Below are 17,932 nucleotides of genomic sequence, written 5' to 3'. Positions count from 1 at the left end.
GCCATGGCACGTACGTGCTGTTTGCTTCAGTGAATGTGCCGTAACCTTGTAACATTAATGAGTCACATGACACCGGGAAGGGAAAATGGGTAATTGCGCCCAATTTGGACATTTTCACTTAGGGGTGTACTCACTTTTGTTGCAAGCGGTTTAGACATTAATGGCTGTGTGTTGAGTTATTTTGAGGGGACAAATTTACAATGTTATACAAGCTATACACTCACTACTTTACATTGTAGCAAAGTGTCATTTCTTCAGTGTTGTCACATGAAAAGATATAATAAAATATTTTCAAAAATGTGAGGGGTGTACTTACTTTTGTGAGAAACTCTGTATACATAAAAAAACCCACTATATTACCCAAAGTATTGGGACGCCTGCCTTTACACGCACATGAACTTTAATGGCACCCCAGTCATAGTCCATAGGGTTCAATATTGAGTTGGCCCATAAAGACATGGATGAGCGAGTTTGGGTTGGAGGAACTTGACTGGCCTGCACAGAGTCCTGACCTAAACCTAATAGAACACCTTTGGGATGAATTTGAGTGGAGACTGTGAGCCAGGCCTTCTCGTCCAACATCAGTGCCTGACCTCACAAATGCACTTCTGGAAGAATGGTCAAACATTCCCATAGACACACTCTTAAACCTTGTGGACGCACTTCCCAGAAGAGTTGAAGCTGTTATAGCTGCAAAGGGTGGGCCAACTCAATATTGAACCCTACAGACTAAGACTTGGATGCCATTAAAGTTCATGTGTGTGTAAAGGCAGGCGTCACAATACTTATGGTAATATAGTGTATATATCCATCCATCCACACACATAGGACAATAGCAGCGGTAATGCCATATGCGTTTTTGAGCCTAGCTCAATATTTAATGAATGGTGATCAGCAGGCTCATGTGCTTTTCTTCTCTGACAATAACATTTTGAACAAAAAGGAATTTTCAAAATTTTGGTATCCATTGCATGCTTCTTAAACACTACAGCAGACCCAAAACCTAAAATTTGTTGATTGATTCACAACCTTGGTGCAAATCAGAGGTGCTCACTCTGTATGTTAGGTACAAGTCCTAACCTAATGTCACTGAAAATGATATGGTGGCATATGAAGTAGTGCTTACAAGCAAGCATCCAAAACTATCCATGGACTGAAATTGTTTTGTATACAGGAATAAGACAAAAATACTTCTAGCTTCTGCACAGGTCCTCCTGATCATGTTCCAACAGTAGCAATAGTTTGAGGTTATTGCCAACAGAGGCGTCTCCACTAGTTGTAAAAGTATTCATGCATCAATGGCCTTACTAGTTTAATCTATTTCTCAAATAACTTACATAGTTATTATAGTGATCTGACACACATATTGATGTACCAACATCCCTACTATTCTTGTAATACACATCACAAAATTGCTACCCATGGGACTTCTAAAGTACAAAACCATTGTATAATAACCACGTCTTTAAAATGAATTCATTTTTTATTAGTATAGATAAATAGGTACAAAGATACGTCATAGGGAAACATAAAAGACAAATGGCTGATTTAATACAATTTGTGGTGTTTTACATATTGACAACATACTTGATATCGCATGTCATTTGCACCATATTAATCTTGGAGAAAATTTGCATACAATTCCATCAAATAAGAAGGCACGTCTCATTTCTTAACGCGTTTTGTGAGCTAAAATTTACTTCATCAGGAGTCAATGCAATTTCCAGAATCTCTGAGAAATGCAAATAAATATTAAAGGTAGCGTAGAGGAGACCATGATTTGGTATTCAGACTAAAAAGTCAAATATATAAAATAATGTATTATATAGTTACATAATCTGGTCCGTCCAGTTCAACCAACACAGAAAAAAAAAAGATTATAACTTCTAAATCAGCCCAAATTGAGACCACAGACTTCCAGAAAGGGTAGCATCAAGGCAAATCTGTACCGGGAGCTGTGGGGGGAGTGGAGTCACCAAAGGAAAGGGTGAAAAAGGAGCGAGAACAGAAAAACTGCACGGCCAGAAGAACAGATAGTGATAATATACTGATCATCCATTTACATATTAAAAATCAGGCAGACAAACCTGCATTTAATCGGCCAATTCAAACCACAACTAGTGTATGAGAAAAAAATAAATTGATGCTTGAGAAAGTAAATGAGGATCTTTATTATGGTTTAAAAAAAATATCAAAAAGTGCAAAAAGCAAACCTGCTTTTTAAGGTGTTATAATAAATCTAGAAAGTCCCCAGTGGCCTAAGCAGTGCTCCAGGTGTCTATACCATACAAGGTGCCCACCAAACTCCATTTATGGCTCACAGTCTACCCAAACGTCATGGAGGCGCCACCCACCGAGCCACCCCAATGGGTGGTTTAAACTATTTATCAAATAAAGATATGCGCATATGAAATGTTGTGTGCATTTTTTGTTAAAAAAAAAAAATCTCCACTTACAGATTAGATTGTAAGAGCCTTTCTTGCCAAAAAATTATAGAATACTTAACACAAAAATATATTTTTAAAGGCTTGTGGTAGACATTGATAATCGTTGTACACACATAATTCAAGCTGATGCATGACTCCATATACACATATATATGTATGTATGTATATATATGTACATCCAGATTACATTTAGGTATATATTTGCATTCAGGTATCAAGAAGCACTTCAGGACTTTGCTCGCTGCTTCACTGAATTAAGAGGAAATCAATTGATTGACTACAAAATTCTGGGCTTGACATTTAAACTCTACAGCTGTGAGGTGAGATACAGTAATACTGCAGAATTGTTTCTCTCAACAGTTACAGTATGGTCATCATGTACAGTAAGAAGGCATATGCTTGCCTTTTGCAAGTTTCACCTGGTTTTATGGGGTAGATGGGACTAATATAGAATTATTTAATTTAGACCTATGCTCAACTGTAAATTTAAAGCACTCCAAATGGCCTGGTTGGAGTGGATAGTACTTGAACAGCTGAGACATTTATCCTGAAAAAATTCAGCATCAGATTTTGGTCAGGTGCTGCCCACAGAGAAGAAGCCTTGGCATTTGTTCACATGATCTCTTTGAGAGAAAGAGAGAGAGAGAGAGAGAGAAAGAGAGAGAATGAAAGAAAGAAAGAAAGAGAAAATGAAAAATAGAAAGAAAAAGAGAAAGAAATAAAAAGAAAGAGAGAAAGAAAGGAAAGGAAGAAAGGAAAGGAAAGGAAAAAAGAAAGAAAGAAAGTAGTAGTTTGTGACACCTCTAAAGTACCAGCTGAGAAACACCAGTTTGTGAGTACCTTTTAGAGAACTATAGGGGTTATTTACTAAAGGCAAATACACTTTGCACTACAAGTGCAAAGTGCACTTGGAAGTGCAGTCGCTGTAGATCAAAGGGGGACATGCAAGGAAAATTTAAAAAAAGCATTTTAGCTTGCACATGATTGGATGATAAAATCAGCAGAGCTTCCCCTCATTTTAGATCTACCCCTCAGATTTACAGTGACTGCACTTCCAAGTGCAGTTTGCACTTGTAGTGCAAAGTGGATTTGCCTTTCGTAAATAACCTCCTTTGTTTCCATGTGATGTAGAAAATTACATTAAGACCCCTTTCACACTGGGGTGGTTTGCAGGCGGTATTGCGCTAAAAATACCGCCTGCAAACCGCCCCTAAACAGCCTCCGCTGTTTGTTCAGTGTGAAAGCCCGAGGGCTTTCACACTGAAGCGGTGCGCAGGCAGGACAGTGAAAAAAGTCCTGCAAACCGCTTTTTTGGAGCGGTGAAGGAGCGGTGTATTCACCGCTCCTTCACCGCTCCTGCCCATTGAAATCAATGGGACAGCGCGGCTATACCGCGGCAATGCCGCGGCTATAGGCGCGCTGTACAAGGGATTTTAACCCTTTTTCGGCTGCCAGCGGGGGTTAAAACCGCACCGCTAGCGGCTGAATACTGCTGCAAGAACGACGGTACAGCAGCGCTAAAAATAGCGCTGTTGTACCGCCGACGCCCCCACCGCCCCAGTGTGAAAGGGGCCTAACTGCTACAGCTTTACTGTTTAGCAAAACTTCACCTGTAGGCATTTTACTAGCTTGGACTGAGTTTTGTGACAGTTGTAAGAAGGCACGAATGGCCCATTTTGGAGAATCATTGTGATTCAATATATAGTAGAGTTGTTTTAGAGTTGTGACTGTGATCTATGCACTTGCTACTATTCACATATACAATTTATACTCTGTGATCATTTTCTTACATGTGGACAGGTTGTTCAACCTGCCTGCTGACTAACTCAGTTGCCTGTGACACTCACAGAATCTAATATACTATGGAAGCCAAATGACTAGCAACAAACAAGAGTGGCTTGAACTGAGGAGAACCCCATTAAAGGGGTTGTAAAGGTAAAAGTTTTTTCACCTTAATGCATTCTATGTTTGTTATTTAAAAAAAAAATTACCTTTACAACCCCTTTAACTTATCAGTGAAAAGTACTTTTGTATTATGGCTTTTCTCAGATTTACAATGAATTGTTGACATTTATCTTCCAGATATTATATAATGTTGCACTAGCACATGCGAAAGTGGGGAACTGGGCAAAAGCAGAAGAGAATCTCATTCTGGCCCTCAGTCAGAAGGTAGAACCAAGGCATGGCACCAAGATAGAGAAAGCAATGCAAGAGATCCTGGTATGTATTATTTTGCAGGGGATATACTGTAGGTATAGATCAGAGAGTAGAAGAGGGCTGGGAACCTGACTCATCCCACTATTATCATTTTATGCTAGCTCCATCCATTGTGGGCATTGTAAAAGGTGGTCAGAATGTTTTTAACCATCCCATCATTGCAGAAGCAGCAAAAATTGTACATATAGTCCCAGAGTGGGGACACACTGAGTGATATGTGGGCTTTGTATTATTTTTGCTGCAGGCAAAGGTTGTGTAGAAGGAGTTAAAGTGTTACTAAACCCACAACAGGAAAATCAGTCTGTATATGCAGTAAAGCGTGCTTGTTAAACTCACCATGGGACCTAAGGGGTAATCCTCTGCATTGTGTTTATTCCTGATTTATTTGATCCTCCCCTTCTTCCACTGTCCCCAATCCATCTCCAGATAAGACAGAGCCTTTGGAGTCACTTTGCACATGCTGTGTTTGGTGTGTATTGCAAGAGTTTTCTTTCCTTGGGAGGGTGCATGTGATCAGCAAAGGGCCAATTAGCACTGTCCAGACAGACAGTCAGGGGTCTTGCAGCCTCATAGGACAGTCAGAGTAGAATGAAAACTCCTCCTACAAGCTTTAACCAGACATTGATAGAAGTCACAAGATTGCTATATACTGCTGATGAGAAAAGGTATTTAGCAGTTTATATTTACTAAAATAATTGCATTTCCATATTCTGTGTATTGTGGGAGACCAGATATAGTGAATGCAGGGTCCTGGGTTTAGTAACACTTTAAGAACGCCCATGGTCCTGTGATTGACATTTTTAAGTTGTTTAATGTATTTTAGACCACATAATAATATTAATAGAAAAAAACAGGCAGGTGAGCATGTAATGTTTATGTAGGTGGGAATAGTTTTGCATGCAATTATGCTCCTACATCCTGTACTTTAGCTTTAAAGCGGTGTTCCAGCCGTGATTTTTTTTTAAATTTAGCAGCTACAAACACTGTAGCTGCTGACTTTTAATTAGGACACTTACCTGTCCAGGGAGCCCGCGATGTCAGCCCCCCGATGCCAATCCGTCCATCGGATCAGGTGCCGGCGCCGCCATCTTAACGAAGGGAAACAGGCAGTCGAGCCTTGCGGTTTCCTACTGAGCATGCGCGAGTTCCTCGGCACTTTGTGAATGGCCCTGTTGATTTCTGGGATACACACATGTCCCAGAAGACAACGGGGCATCTCGCCGAAGAGGAGAACAGCGCCGCGGAATAGGAAGAGGCATATTAGGAAGACTGCCTAGCAACAGGGGTTTCTGGTAAGTAAAAAAAATGTTTGTTTTTTTTATATATTTTTTTGAGAATATTAATGTAATTTTTTATTTTAGGGTGGACCTCCGCTTTAAGTAGTGTAACATCAACCGGTCATTTACATGAGATTTAAACCTACATGTCTAGTCTTCACAATATTTTTTCTGTTTAATATTCAATAATCTCTTTGGTTTATCTAAAAATTTCTATTTGTATTACATGGAGATATTAGATTCTGGAACCGGCCTCTTTCGTAGACCTTTGAAAGGTGCCTGGGTATTTAGAACAGCCTAAAATAATGATCAATTTGGCATAGCAACATTGTCGGTGAACTGCACACTATTTTCTACCACCCATTTATCATTTATGTCACAGAAACAAAAAGATTTTCCACTAACAGAAATGCCTAAAGGTCGCCTATTTCAACCTAATGAGAAGCTTGTGGAACAATTGGAGAAGAAGGACTATTTGGGTAAAGCTACGGTATGTTTATTACCATTCACACTATTCAAATTATGTAACTAATGCCAAATTTCATTTTCACAGGTTTTCCTCTCTTTTTAATAATTTCTTGCTGTTATTTAGATATTCTAATATATTACTGGTCTATGGTCCAGGTGAATGTCCTTTCGTTTTGTCCCATAGTGCTGTTGTGCTACTTTCTGTTTATGAATGGTGCTGTTACCTGTACATTGATTATGAATGATATAAACGACCTGTATCTATAGAGGACTTAGTGCTGTATGTCATTATTTCATAGGTTGTGGCCTCTGTGGTTGACAAAGACAATTTCTCCGGTTTTGCACCCCTGCAGCCTCAGGTATAATTGAATTATTCTTATTTTAGTGAATATTGTGCCATGCAAATGGCGCCTGTGCTGGAACATGACAACTTGTCACGCATACAGTATGTATGTACTGAGGATGGGTGAGATTCATAAGGTATGAATATGATTAAGATAGATCAGATAAATATCAGATCCTCTTCTATATTCATCCACCCACCCTCCCTTAGAGTTGTGGCAATTTGCCAACTAAACTTAGAAGCATAAAATATTAAATAACTCCAGAAATAAAATGCTGGATGGGAGCTCAGCCAGCTGAAACTTCCCAACAAGGAATCATATAGAGGACAGCTATGATTCATAGTGACTAGGCATATGAATAACAGAAAACTCAGTTTTTCCTGAAAACATTATGACTTTTAATGCTATACTGTATAATACATTTTGTAACAATGCAACTAAATGTATTAAAGGCACCAATAAATTAAATTGTTGCATCCTCAAGTATTGTAATTGTGTTGTATGCTGATACAAGGCCCACTCCTTGGTTTTATATTGTACCTTTACTACATTGCATGTATCATTTTGAACACACATGTAGGCCATCTCCTATGTATTGTTCTCTTTTTATTGTTCTATATGAAAAATGTAATAAAAATGATCTGATTAAAAAAAAAAAAAGTATTGTAATAATTGATTTATGGGAGTGCTGTGAACACAATTTTTGTACAGAACACCTCCCCCCCCCCCCCCCCCCCCAAAATCCCATTCTTTTGCTTGTGCAATTCTTTCACAGCTTTAAAGTGGGAGCAAGTGCCATTTAGTTGATAGCAGGGATGATTTTGTAATTTATTTGTGATCAAAGTTAGTACAAAATGTTGTCAAAGTTAGTACAAAAGTTTGGGGAATATTTTTAATACCGTGTGTTTTCATTTTACAGAGTGACAACCCACCAGTTCGACAAAAGGCCCCTGAAATACTTCGGTAAATAATATCTATAGCCAACTTTTTTTCTATCTGTTTTGAATAGAATAGGGAAGGAATAGAACCCCATCAGATTTTTATTGCTGACTGTATGAGATTTTTCCCTCTATATAGTGAGGGGGAAAAAGTATTCGATCTCCTGCTGATTTTGTATGTTTGCCCACTGACAAAGAAATGATCAGTCTATAATTTTAATGGTAGGTTTATTTTAACAAAGAGAGATAGAATATCAACAAAAATATCCAGAAAAACGCATTTCAAAAAAGTTGTAAATTGATTTGCATTTTAATGAGTGAAATAAATATTTGGTCCCCTATCAATCAGCAAGATTTCTGGCTCCCAGGTGTCTTCTATACAGGTAACGAGCTGAGATTTGGAGCACTCTATTAAAGGGAGTTCCTTCCCTTAGCCGGGCGTTGAAAGCGGGGTATTCCAGCATGACAATTACCCAAAACACAACGCCAAGTCAACAGACGCAGCAGCAGGAATTGGGGGCACGCCCGCACGAGTGCTCCCATGGAACGCGGCTCTCCGTGGGGGCACCCGATGATGAGGAGGAGCCAGGAGCGCCTCCGAAGGACCCCAGAAAAGGAGGATCGGGGCCGCTTTGTGCAAAACCCTTGCACAGAGAAGGTAAGTATAACATGTTTGTTATTAAAAAAACAAAAAAAAAACCAAACAACTTTACAATCACTTTAATGACTTAAAGGAGAGGGACAAAATCCCTCCTATCCCTCCTGAGATGTGTGCAAACCTGGTGGCCAACTTAAAGAAACATCTGACCTCTGTGATTGCCAGCAAGGGTTTTGCCACCAAGTACTAAGTCATGTTTTTGGAAGGGGTAAAATTCTTATTTCACTCATTAAAATGCAAATCCATTTATAACTTTTTTGAAATGCATTTTTCTGAATATTTTTGTTGTTATTCTGTCTCTCACTGGTAGCCTCCCTGACGGTACTCCCGAGCGTGGCTCGTGGTTAAATTTCAGCACCATTAGCGGTAGCCCCGAGTCACACTCGTGATTGCATTGCAGGATCCATGTGCAGTGTACTTACCTTGTCCCCAGGATCCTGCGATGTCCCCCCGCTGTGTCTGCGGGCTCTGTCCTCCTCCCAAAGCCTCTCTGTGCTGGGTTCCGTTCCCTGCGAGTGTCGCAACGCATGGGGGCGGAGCCTGGCGGCAAATTCAAAAAACTGTAAAAATCATAACACATACAATACTGTAATCTTACATATTACAGTACTGTATGAAATCATTTCACATCCCTTTTGTCCCCAATGCTTTGTCCAATGCCCTGCATGCAGTTTTATATTATATATACTGTTCTTTCTGCCTGGAAACTTGAGATTTTCCATAGCAACCAAAAAGTGTCCCTTTAAGTCAAAAGTGGCTTTAGACCAGCTAGAAAACAGCTATAGTAAATTAGAACACTTGCAGAATTGAACGATAGTGAGTCGTGGGGAAATTTATTTTATTATTATTATTATATATTTTTTAAAATTATTTATTTATTATATTATAATTTATGATTTTGTGTTTCAAACTTCATCATACCCGGGATATCTACTAGAATCTTGGTGGACAGATTTAAGTGGTGTTATTGCTAAGAATTACAGGCCTACAATATAAAACGCCAAATTTCTATGCAAAATAATTGTACCGCTTTGAGACGCAAAAATCTGAAATAATCATACCGCCAGGAAGGTTAAAATAAACCTACCATCAAAATGATAGACTGATCTTTTTTTTTTTATCAGTGGGCAAACGTACAAAATTAGCAGGGGATCAAACACTTTTTTTTCCCTCACTGTATATGTTCCAGTGACCTTTGGAACTGGGACTGAAAGTGATGGCATTAGCCAACATTTTTAATTGTCGCCAGAACAGAAACAGAATGGACATCCTCCAGTGGAGACCCTTGTTTTAGTGACATATGTCTAAAAATTTATTTATTTCAACCTCATTTTGAAAAGGTATACTTACTTCTTGTCTCGTCTCCAATACAGGAAATGAACATTTATTATATATAATTAAAATTATTATTATTATACAGGATTGTATAGCACCAATAGTTTGCACAGTGCTTTACATTATAAAGGAGACAGTACAGTTACAATACAATTCAATACAAGAGGGTTAGGAGGGCCCTGCTCCTGAGAGCTTACAATGTAATAGGGAGAGGCAAGTGGTCGGAAAAGGTAAAAACTGTGAAGGATGAGCTAATGGGAGAAATTAAAAAACTCAGTTGTTAGGTGAATACAAAATCGTTTTTCTTGAATAGGGATCGCTTAACCACTTCAGTTCCAGAAGATTTACCCCTCTTCATGACCAGGCCATTTTCTTTAGCAGGACTGCAACATTGCAGTGAACAAATCGGACACCTGACACTTTTTTTTTGGGGACCAGTGACACCAATACAGTGATCAGTGCTAAGAATTATGCACTGTCACTGTACTAATGACACTGGCAGGGAAGGGGTTAACATCAGGGGCGATCAAGGGGTTAAATGTATGCCTAGGTTGTGCTTACTCACTGTAGGGGAGGTACTTTGAATAGGGCAAGGCAAAGATCTGTGTTCCTGCTTAGCAGAAACAGAGGATCTGTGCCTTCCCTTCTGACAGTGCAACAATCTTCCTTGTTTTTTGTTCTGCCTATGCCCTGTGTATTCGGCGGGTGCCGGCGCACATAAAGTTAGCGGTGCCCGCTGCTGGGCTCCAGCTGTATAGAATCACAGCGGGAGTGGGTTGCTGGCGGCATGCACGCCCCAGACCTGATAGTGTCAGATCACATACTAGGTACATGATCTGGCACAGAGCGACCACCCTGACGCAGTATATGTACGGTGGGTGGTCGTTAACTGGTTAAAGGTAGACAGAATATTAGATAGCTGGGCAGATTGGGTTACAGAGTTTCAGAGGATGGGAGAGGTTCTGGAGATGTCCTTAAGATGAGCATGGGAGGAGACAAGGGAGCTAGAAAGAAGGAGGTCTTGGGAGGAGCAGAGAAGACGGTTTGGGTTATATATGGAGACAAGATTAGTGATGTAGCTTGGGGCAGAATTGTGGTTATCTATGTTGTTAATAATTTGGATTGTATTTGTTGGGCAATCGGAAGAGGAGGAGACAGAGATTTAGGCAACTATGGAAAAGCAAGTACATAGTGAGACACTACTATTGAAAGATATTTAAAGGAGCATATAATCCAAAGGTGATTAAAGGTAGGATATAGCACCAAATGATGGGTTAACAGACACAGAGTTGGATAAAACCGGTTTGATTTCTTTATAAGAGTGGGTATAGAATTGTTGGGCTGTACCGTATTTTTCCATGTATAAGATGCCCCTCACTTTCCCAACCCAAAATTAAGAAATCAATATTTTAAACAGGAAAAACAGAACACAGTTTTTTTTTTTTTTAGTAATTATCGCAGGTAACGTTTACATACCAGTATATTATGCAGCATATCACTTTGCTTTTCCCTTTTCTCCACTATCTGATCATACTCTCAGTGGAGGGAGGTCCAAACTGTCCCTCTGCAGGTCTATTCCCATGCTCTTTTGCATAGCTAACTCCACTCAGATTGAATTTTGCAGACAATCGCTTACTTTTATTATTCTCTGACATCTTGGGCTCAAAACGCTCCGCTCCCTGATGCATCTGCGCAGTCTCCACGTCCAACGGGATTGCATCTGTGCACTCTCTACCTCCACCTCCAGCTGACGTCATACGGCTTGTGATTGGAGGAAGCTGTTTTACAAGCTATGACTAGCTACGCACCGCGCGGCTCTCTCCCAGTCTGACTGACCGTGTATAAGACGCTGCACGATTTTCAGTCTAACTATTTTAGGAAAAAGTAGCGTCTTATGCACGGAAAAATACGGTATGCTTAAGAGAAAAAGCAGAAAAATGGCTAAAATAGAAGAGAAGTTTATAAATACATTGGAATCCAGTTTAAGAACAACTGAAATATAAAGTATTATCAGAAGATCTAATGAAAAAATGTAAACTAGATCAGGTGGCAAGGATAAAGAGAAGTAAAAAAATATCAGAGGGACCTTGGTGACTTTAGAAATAAAAAGTGGGAGTCAGATAAGTAAGAAACCCACTATTTCTGCATGATGAATGGCACACCCACATGAGAACCTGACTGGATTAAGGTCAAAGGTTAAGGGAGAAAAAAAAACAGTAATCATATATAGATTTAATAAAGAGAATACTGTGGGACAACATAAATCAGAAAGTAGAGGCCTCCAAATAATGGAAAATAGAGGGTTATAATGGATAATGGAATATGGGTAGATATAGATATCTATATAGATAGAGCATCCTCCTCTAATTAGGCTGCTAGGTAGTTTTTGGCTCCACTGTAGTGAGTTGAGCTGAGCGGTGATTGATTGTTTTGGTCTGTTCAGGGTTTCTGGACTTTGATTGAAGAAGTTTTCAAAACATAGGGCTGCGGGGTGCATCCAGAATGTGGATGGGGAGGGGATAAATTAAGCTGTAGGAAGCCTTGCCAGAGTGTTCTTGGGTCTCTTAGGGCTGCTGCCCCTGGAGGCAGCTTTACTGAGACATGGCACTGCAGTGTGGGGCTCAGCAAATGCTGGCCCAAGGGCCTATAGAAGATTTCCAATGGATGTTTGCTGAAGGGCACTGCGCTGAATTACTGTTCTGGAGAAGGATCTTGTTATTTCTCCCACTGAGGCTCTACCTGTGGATGCTAGGTGACAGACAGCTCCTGAGACACTAAGTAAAGATCTTGCTGGGGACTAGTAGTTGTGCAAGTGCCAGAAGTGGCTATATGGACTGCTACTGTAGGGTCCTAGATATGCTGGCTCCTCTCTATTATCTCCAGAAAAGCTGATACTGAAAGATTAGAGAGAAGTTTGACCTCCTATAGTTACTGATCATTTTGGAGTATCCTATGACCCTAAACTCTCTCCAGTTAAAGTTCTTCAGTAATACAAAAAATGGATGTACCCGTCTCCCTCCTGCAGTGGTGCAGGTGCTGTGGGCAGTGCTAAGCTGCCTCTGGGTGTCCTCACTCCCACTCTCAGGCTTGAATCTCCAATGGCATGCGAATATCCCAACAAATGTGCTCTCTCTCGAACTCCCTTGGTGCCAAGAGGAAGAACGTTGCCAGGCAGTTTACTAAAAATCATCTCTCCACTCCTCCTACTGCACAATGCCTATTGGTATCTGTAGTTTAAGGAGTCTATTCATCCTATTATATGGGACTACCTTCCCAGACTACCACTCCCAGGATTCTCAGCATTCTGCATAGAAGTCTGTGGGCTTGCATCACTTTAATTCTCCCCCTGCTGGCTGGATGAGAATTGTGCAGCATAGCATCAGTATTTCAGTAGAGAAAAAGGGAATGTCTCATCCATATTGCTGTAGCTCAGCACCTGGCTATACATATGCCATGAAAAAGTGTGTTTTTACATGATTGTGCTGAGGTTTGTACTTGTATATTAGACTCTCACTTGTGACACAGTAAAGCATATTCTGTGAATACAAGGTAGCTATGTACATCTACTATGTTACAGTGAACACAGTAAGTAGATGCCCCTCCCACAGTTAGCACAACTTTACCAAGCCTACATTTGCCAGATTATTCTCAAAGGGCCCAAGGCTGAATATTCCTCTCTTCCCCAGTAAAATATATCTATGGCCTGCAAGTGTATTCATGGTTTTGATGATGTTTTCTGTTTCTCAGGACTCTGCAGGGGGAACCTCATCGTGTTCTGTTTGAATTTAATCCAGAGACCTTAGAAGAGATGGGAGTCATGCCAGGGAATATCGTCTTTGTGCTCAAAAAAGGGAATGACAACTGGGCTACTGTTTTGTTTAATGGAAAGGTAATCAAACCTTAGGGAGTTTTCATCATATTGTCTCAGTCCAAATAATGCAGATTACTGAAGCCCAGTTCTAGATAATATTTAAAGACATTGGATAATGTCGAAGACTTTATACTTTCATTCCAATTTGAAATCACTTAAACTGAACATGTGCTTTGCCCATGAAGGCCAAGCAACAAGTTAAACAACTAATGCAAAACAACAGGTTCAATTGAAAGCTGGTCCCACCAGTTGCACAACTTTTTTTTCTATTTCCATTTAGTATGGCACAAGGTATGAAGAGTGAACCATGTATTTTAGTGACAAGCTCCAGCTTGGAACTTACACAGCACTGTGTGTTATGGAAATGATTAAGAGCTCCAATCGAGCCCAAGGTTATCTGCTGCTGTCTCTAATTGGAAAGTGTGGATATGCATGCATATAAAAGTAAACACTCTGAGACACGCTCAGCTCCGTTACTTCTTACACTTCTAATTTATTCAAGGCGGTGCTAATGTTTTATACACAAAAATACGTCATTGCTATGTTAGTCTAATAGGTACATCTCATTGGTTAAGATAGAAAAGAAAATGGAGAATCTTCATAACGAGGTTTGGCTGTCCTTGGTTTTATCTTCAGTTCCGCGTTCTTCTGATGTGTGGGATGTAGACGGTACCCGCCATCTTGAGAAAATATAGGAACAGAGCAAACCTGTATACTTATATAATGAGTAAGGAGAAAAATATGTATGTACATAAGAAAATAGACATTTTCAGATTACTATTATTATTATCTACATCAGATTCCTTCACAATCCCCCCTAAAATGACTATTTTCTCTTTTCTGTCCCTAATACTAAAGGTCCTACTTTTAGCCTGGCCCTTCTCCTCAGCAACTCTTTTAGCCTGTATATAGAATTGGGCAGCAACTGTTCACTTCCCTCCTCGATACAGCTGGAGAGGTGCAGTCAGGAGCTATCTATCCCTAAAACCCTATAGGACTGTGAGATTATGGACAGGGCGTGACTGTAGAGGAGTGAAGGGTTTGTCATCTTCCATCATAAGGTGGTCCTCTTCTTCTTGGTGGAGAAATGTAGGTGTGTTATTGTCTACAGCCTTGCTCATTAACTTTTTTACAAAAGGTAGAATACAGCATATAATCAGGGCTAAAAGAACCAGGATTATTAATACCGTTACCCCTATCTGGGCGAGCACCTTCTGCCACCCACTCATCCAGCTGAAGTATTGATCCCATGGGTCTGTGATACCTGAGTTCTTCTTCAACTCCAATGACAGATCTTCTAATTTCTTTATAGCTAAAGTAACCTTACCATTTGGGCCAGTATTATCAGGAAGCAGCAAGTTCCCGTTGTTTCTATCATTTTACAGACACCCCCTTTCCCAGCTAGCACCATGTCTAAGGCCATCCGGTCCTGGAATGTCATGTAGGAAGTGGGGGCTAACTGGTCAGCAATTCCCTGGAGGGCATCTTTAGTGTAATTTACAAATCTCTGTTGGTTATAATATGTGTAGTGTCAGGTCACCTAGAGGCTGGGTGACAGATGCACACCGTTGGGATCAGGAGTGCACCGCAAGGTAGTGGACCCTATGGTTGACTGCTGCGGATTGAACCCTGGGAGGTTCAGGAAGCAGGTCTACTGGATCACTGACACAGATCCCACTGGGAGCTAGAGCATAGATTCCCCAGGGCGCGGAGTCAAAGAGCCAGCAGGTGTTCACCAGAGCCTTTAATGGTAAGGATGGACTGCGCTGCAGTCTGGCTCCAGGTCGCGGCCCCCAGGGTCTCACAGCTCACGCTCACGGTAGACTACAGTAGAAGAGGAAGGAGGCAGCAGGCTGGAACAACAAGTAAAGTAAGGGACAAGCCAAGGTTCAGGGTCACAGGCAAACAGGGATGGTCGGGAACACGCCAAAGTCGGTAACAGGAATCAGATGTATGAAACACAGCAAGTACACACAGAAGCTAACACACAATGGTTGATCAGCACTGCTGGCTTGCGGTGCACAGGTTAATATAGGGTTCCCTGATAGGGCCTGGGGTGGAGCCATGCTTAGAGGAGAGGTTACAAAAGCAGTCAGGTGAGGGTCAGCTGGTCTCTAGAGATGAACACATGGAGACAGGTATGTTGATCGACAAACTCTATTGCATAACCATGACATGTAGTTAATCCAATCTACATTCTTGCTGACAGTTGTTATGGGGATAAAAGACTCAAAACCAGCTTTTACCTGGCCCCTGGCTTTAAATTCATCAGGTACCCCCCTTTGGACCCCTATGGCATCTATGTATACATGAGGGTCAAAGCTTCCGGAGAGAGCTGCTCGCTTCCTCCTCTGACTGTGTGCTGGGTCAGTGTATGTATCAGGGGTATCTTCAGTTAGGATATGGGGCTTTCTATTTTCATCTTTTTTGTCTAATGCACTCTGTGGTCGCCTAGTCTGGCCCTGTGTTCCAACCCACTGGCCCTCACAGAAACCACAACTCTGTCCCCAGTAACTGTCTGTGTGGCATACATATATGTCCTTACCGTCAGGGATATCACTGTACCAATGGCATCACCATGAAGGGTCAAACGGACAAGGTACTATGTCACAGTAATCTAAGGTAAAGGTGGTCACATGTGTACCTGAAGAGTTACACCAAAACGTAATTATGTTATCATTTTTGTGATGGCCACCTCCTGGGCCCCTCCCCCCTAGATCAAACAGAAAAAGGATATGCAGCACCCGAAAACACGCTCTCCTGCAGTGATAAGCATGCATTCAGGTGTTCTTCCTGGCCAACTTGACTGAGGTGGCTGTGGTCAGCAAAACTTGGAATGGACCATCATAACTTGGCTCAAGTATCTCCAGACAGTAGTTGGTGTGTTCCTGTATCTAATTCAGGATCTGGAATGGAAGAAAACACCTGGACATGCATTCAGGTTAATTCTCGTGATAATGTGGTTACATAATTAGTCAACACATCAGACTGCAACTGTAACTGTTGTGGAAAGTAACAACCAAGTCTGGGAGCTGAACCAAACAAAATTTCATAAGGGGATAGGGCATGTTTCCCCTGGGGGTGTGTCTGACACTGAACAGGGCAATGGGCTAACTGTCTGGCCAACTCATGTTAGTCTCTTGGGCCATCTTTAACATCCTGTTTTTAGTGTCCCATTCATCCTTTCTACCTTCCCGCTACTTTGAGGGTGGTATGGGATGTGTAGTGCCAACTGAACCCCCAGTGCTGCCCAAATCTCTTTAGTAAGGGTTGCTGTTAAGGCTGGGCCCTGATCTCTCAATATCACCTCTGGGACCCCAAATCTACATACTATCTCAATCAGTAGTTTCTTAGCTGTGGTCCTGGCAGTCGTGACCACTTCCACTAGGGCGTTTTCGAATCTGCCACTTCTTGGCACTTGAGAATGATCAATTTGCATCCTCTGGAATGGGGTATAGGGCTTTTGCCAGGTGCTTCTTCTGTGTTTTTTTTCCTGTGCATCCTGGGTTACATTTGGTGCAGATAATGCATTATCTGCAGAAGTTGTCGGTCAGTGGAGTAACTCTTGGTGCAACACTTGTTGATAAGAGAGTTCATAAAAGTCTTTGTCAAGTGGGCAGCTCCATGTGCCCATTGCACCACGGCTGGGTACATACTCCTGGGTAGACAAGGCTTCTTGTTGCACTCGAATAGTCCATTCCTGAGAGTTGCTTCTCTCCGTTTCCAGCTTTCCTTCTTATCCGGACTTGTTGTTTCCTGTAGTTCTTTTAGATAAACTCTGTCCACTGGGAAAGTCTGTAAGGTAAGCACAGGGTGGTCTTCTTCTACCACCCTGCTGTCCACTTCCCGTGGACCACCAGCTGTCTGTTTGGCAGCTGAATTGGCTAGATGATTGCCTCGAGCTTCCTTTGAGTTCATTTTGTTGTTTGCTTTACTCAGAATAGTCACTTGGGTTGGGAGAAGCAAGGCATCAATCAAGTTTTCACAGGTGTTCCTGCAGCCGTCAGGAATCCTCTGTCCTAGATAACACCATAATCATGGGCAATGCTGAAAGCATATCTTGAGTCCATATGAATGTTGGCTCTTTTTCCCTCTGCCCATTTACGTGCTGTAGTAAGTGCTTACAGCTTTGCCTCCTGTGCAGACATCACCGGTGGTAAGGCTTCAGCTTGTAGAACAGTGTTTTCAGTGGTGACCGCGTGTCCTGTGTGGTCATGGGGTGACAAGTCAAGACTCTACTCCTCCTCCTCCTTTCCCCCCTCGAGAAGTGGAAGAAGGGTGGTAGGGTTCAGTGTTTGACAACTTAATAGAGTAATGCTGTCCAGTAGGAGGGAACACAGGAGTCTCAAGTGTCTGGTAGTGGACTAGTGTTTCGGC

General features: G+C 41.4%; 1 protein-coding gene across 1 annotated transcript in view; it reads left to right on the top strand.

The window, feature by feature from the left end:
* NCF2 (neutrophil cytosolic factor 2) overlaps positions 1-17,932 on the top strand; it is a 60,718-nt gene that overhangs the window by 12,687 nt on the left and 30,099 nt on the right. The window contains exons 3-8 of the mRNA XM_073593368.1: positions 2,659-2,767; positions 4,530-4,667; positions 6,324-6,431; positions 6,709-6,768; positions 7,673-7,716; positions 13,432-13,573. Coding sequence (XP_073449469.1) covers positions 2,659-2,767; positions 4,530-4,667; positions 6,324-6,431; positions 6,709-6,768; positions 7,673-7,716; positions 13,432-13,573 — 601 coding nt within the window. The remainder of the gene's footprint in view (positions 1-2,658; positions 2,768-4,529; positions 4,668-6,323; positions 6,432-6,708; positions 6,769-7,672; positions 7,717-13,431; positions 13,574-17,932) is intronic.

This window comes from Aquarana catesbeiana, linkage group LG07 (genome assembly GCF_042186555.1).
Source record: "Aquarana catesbeiana isolate 2022-GZ linkage group LG07, ASM4218655v1, whole genome shotgun sequence".
In the NCBI taxonomy this organism is placed as follows: domain Eukaryota; kingdom Metazoa; phylum Chordata; class Amphibia; order Anura; family Ranidae; genus Aquarana; species Aquarana catesbeiana.
This window is presented reverse-complemented; position numbering and strand designations above follow the sequence as displayed.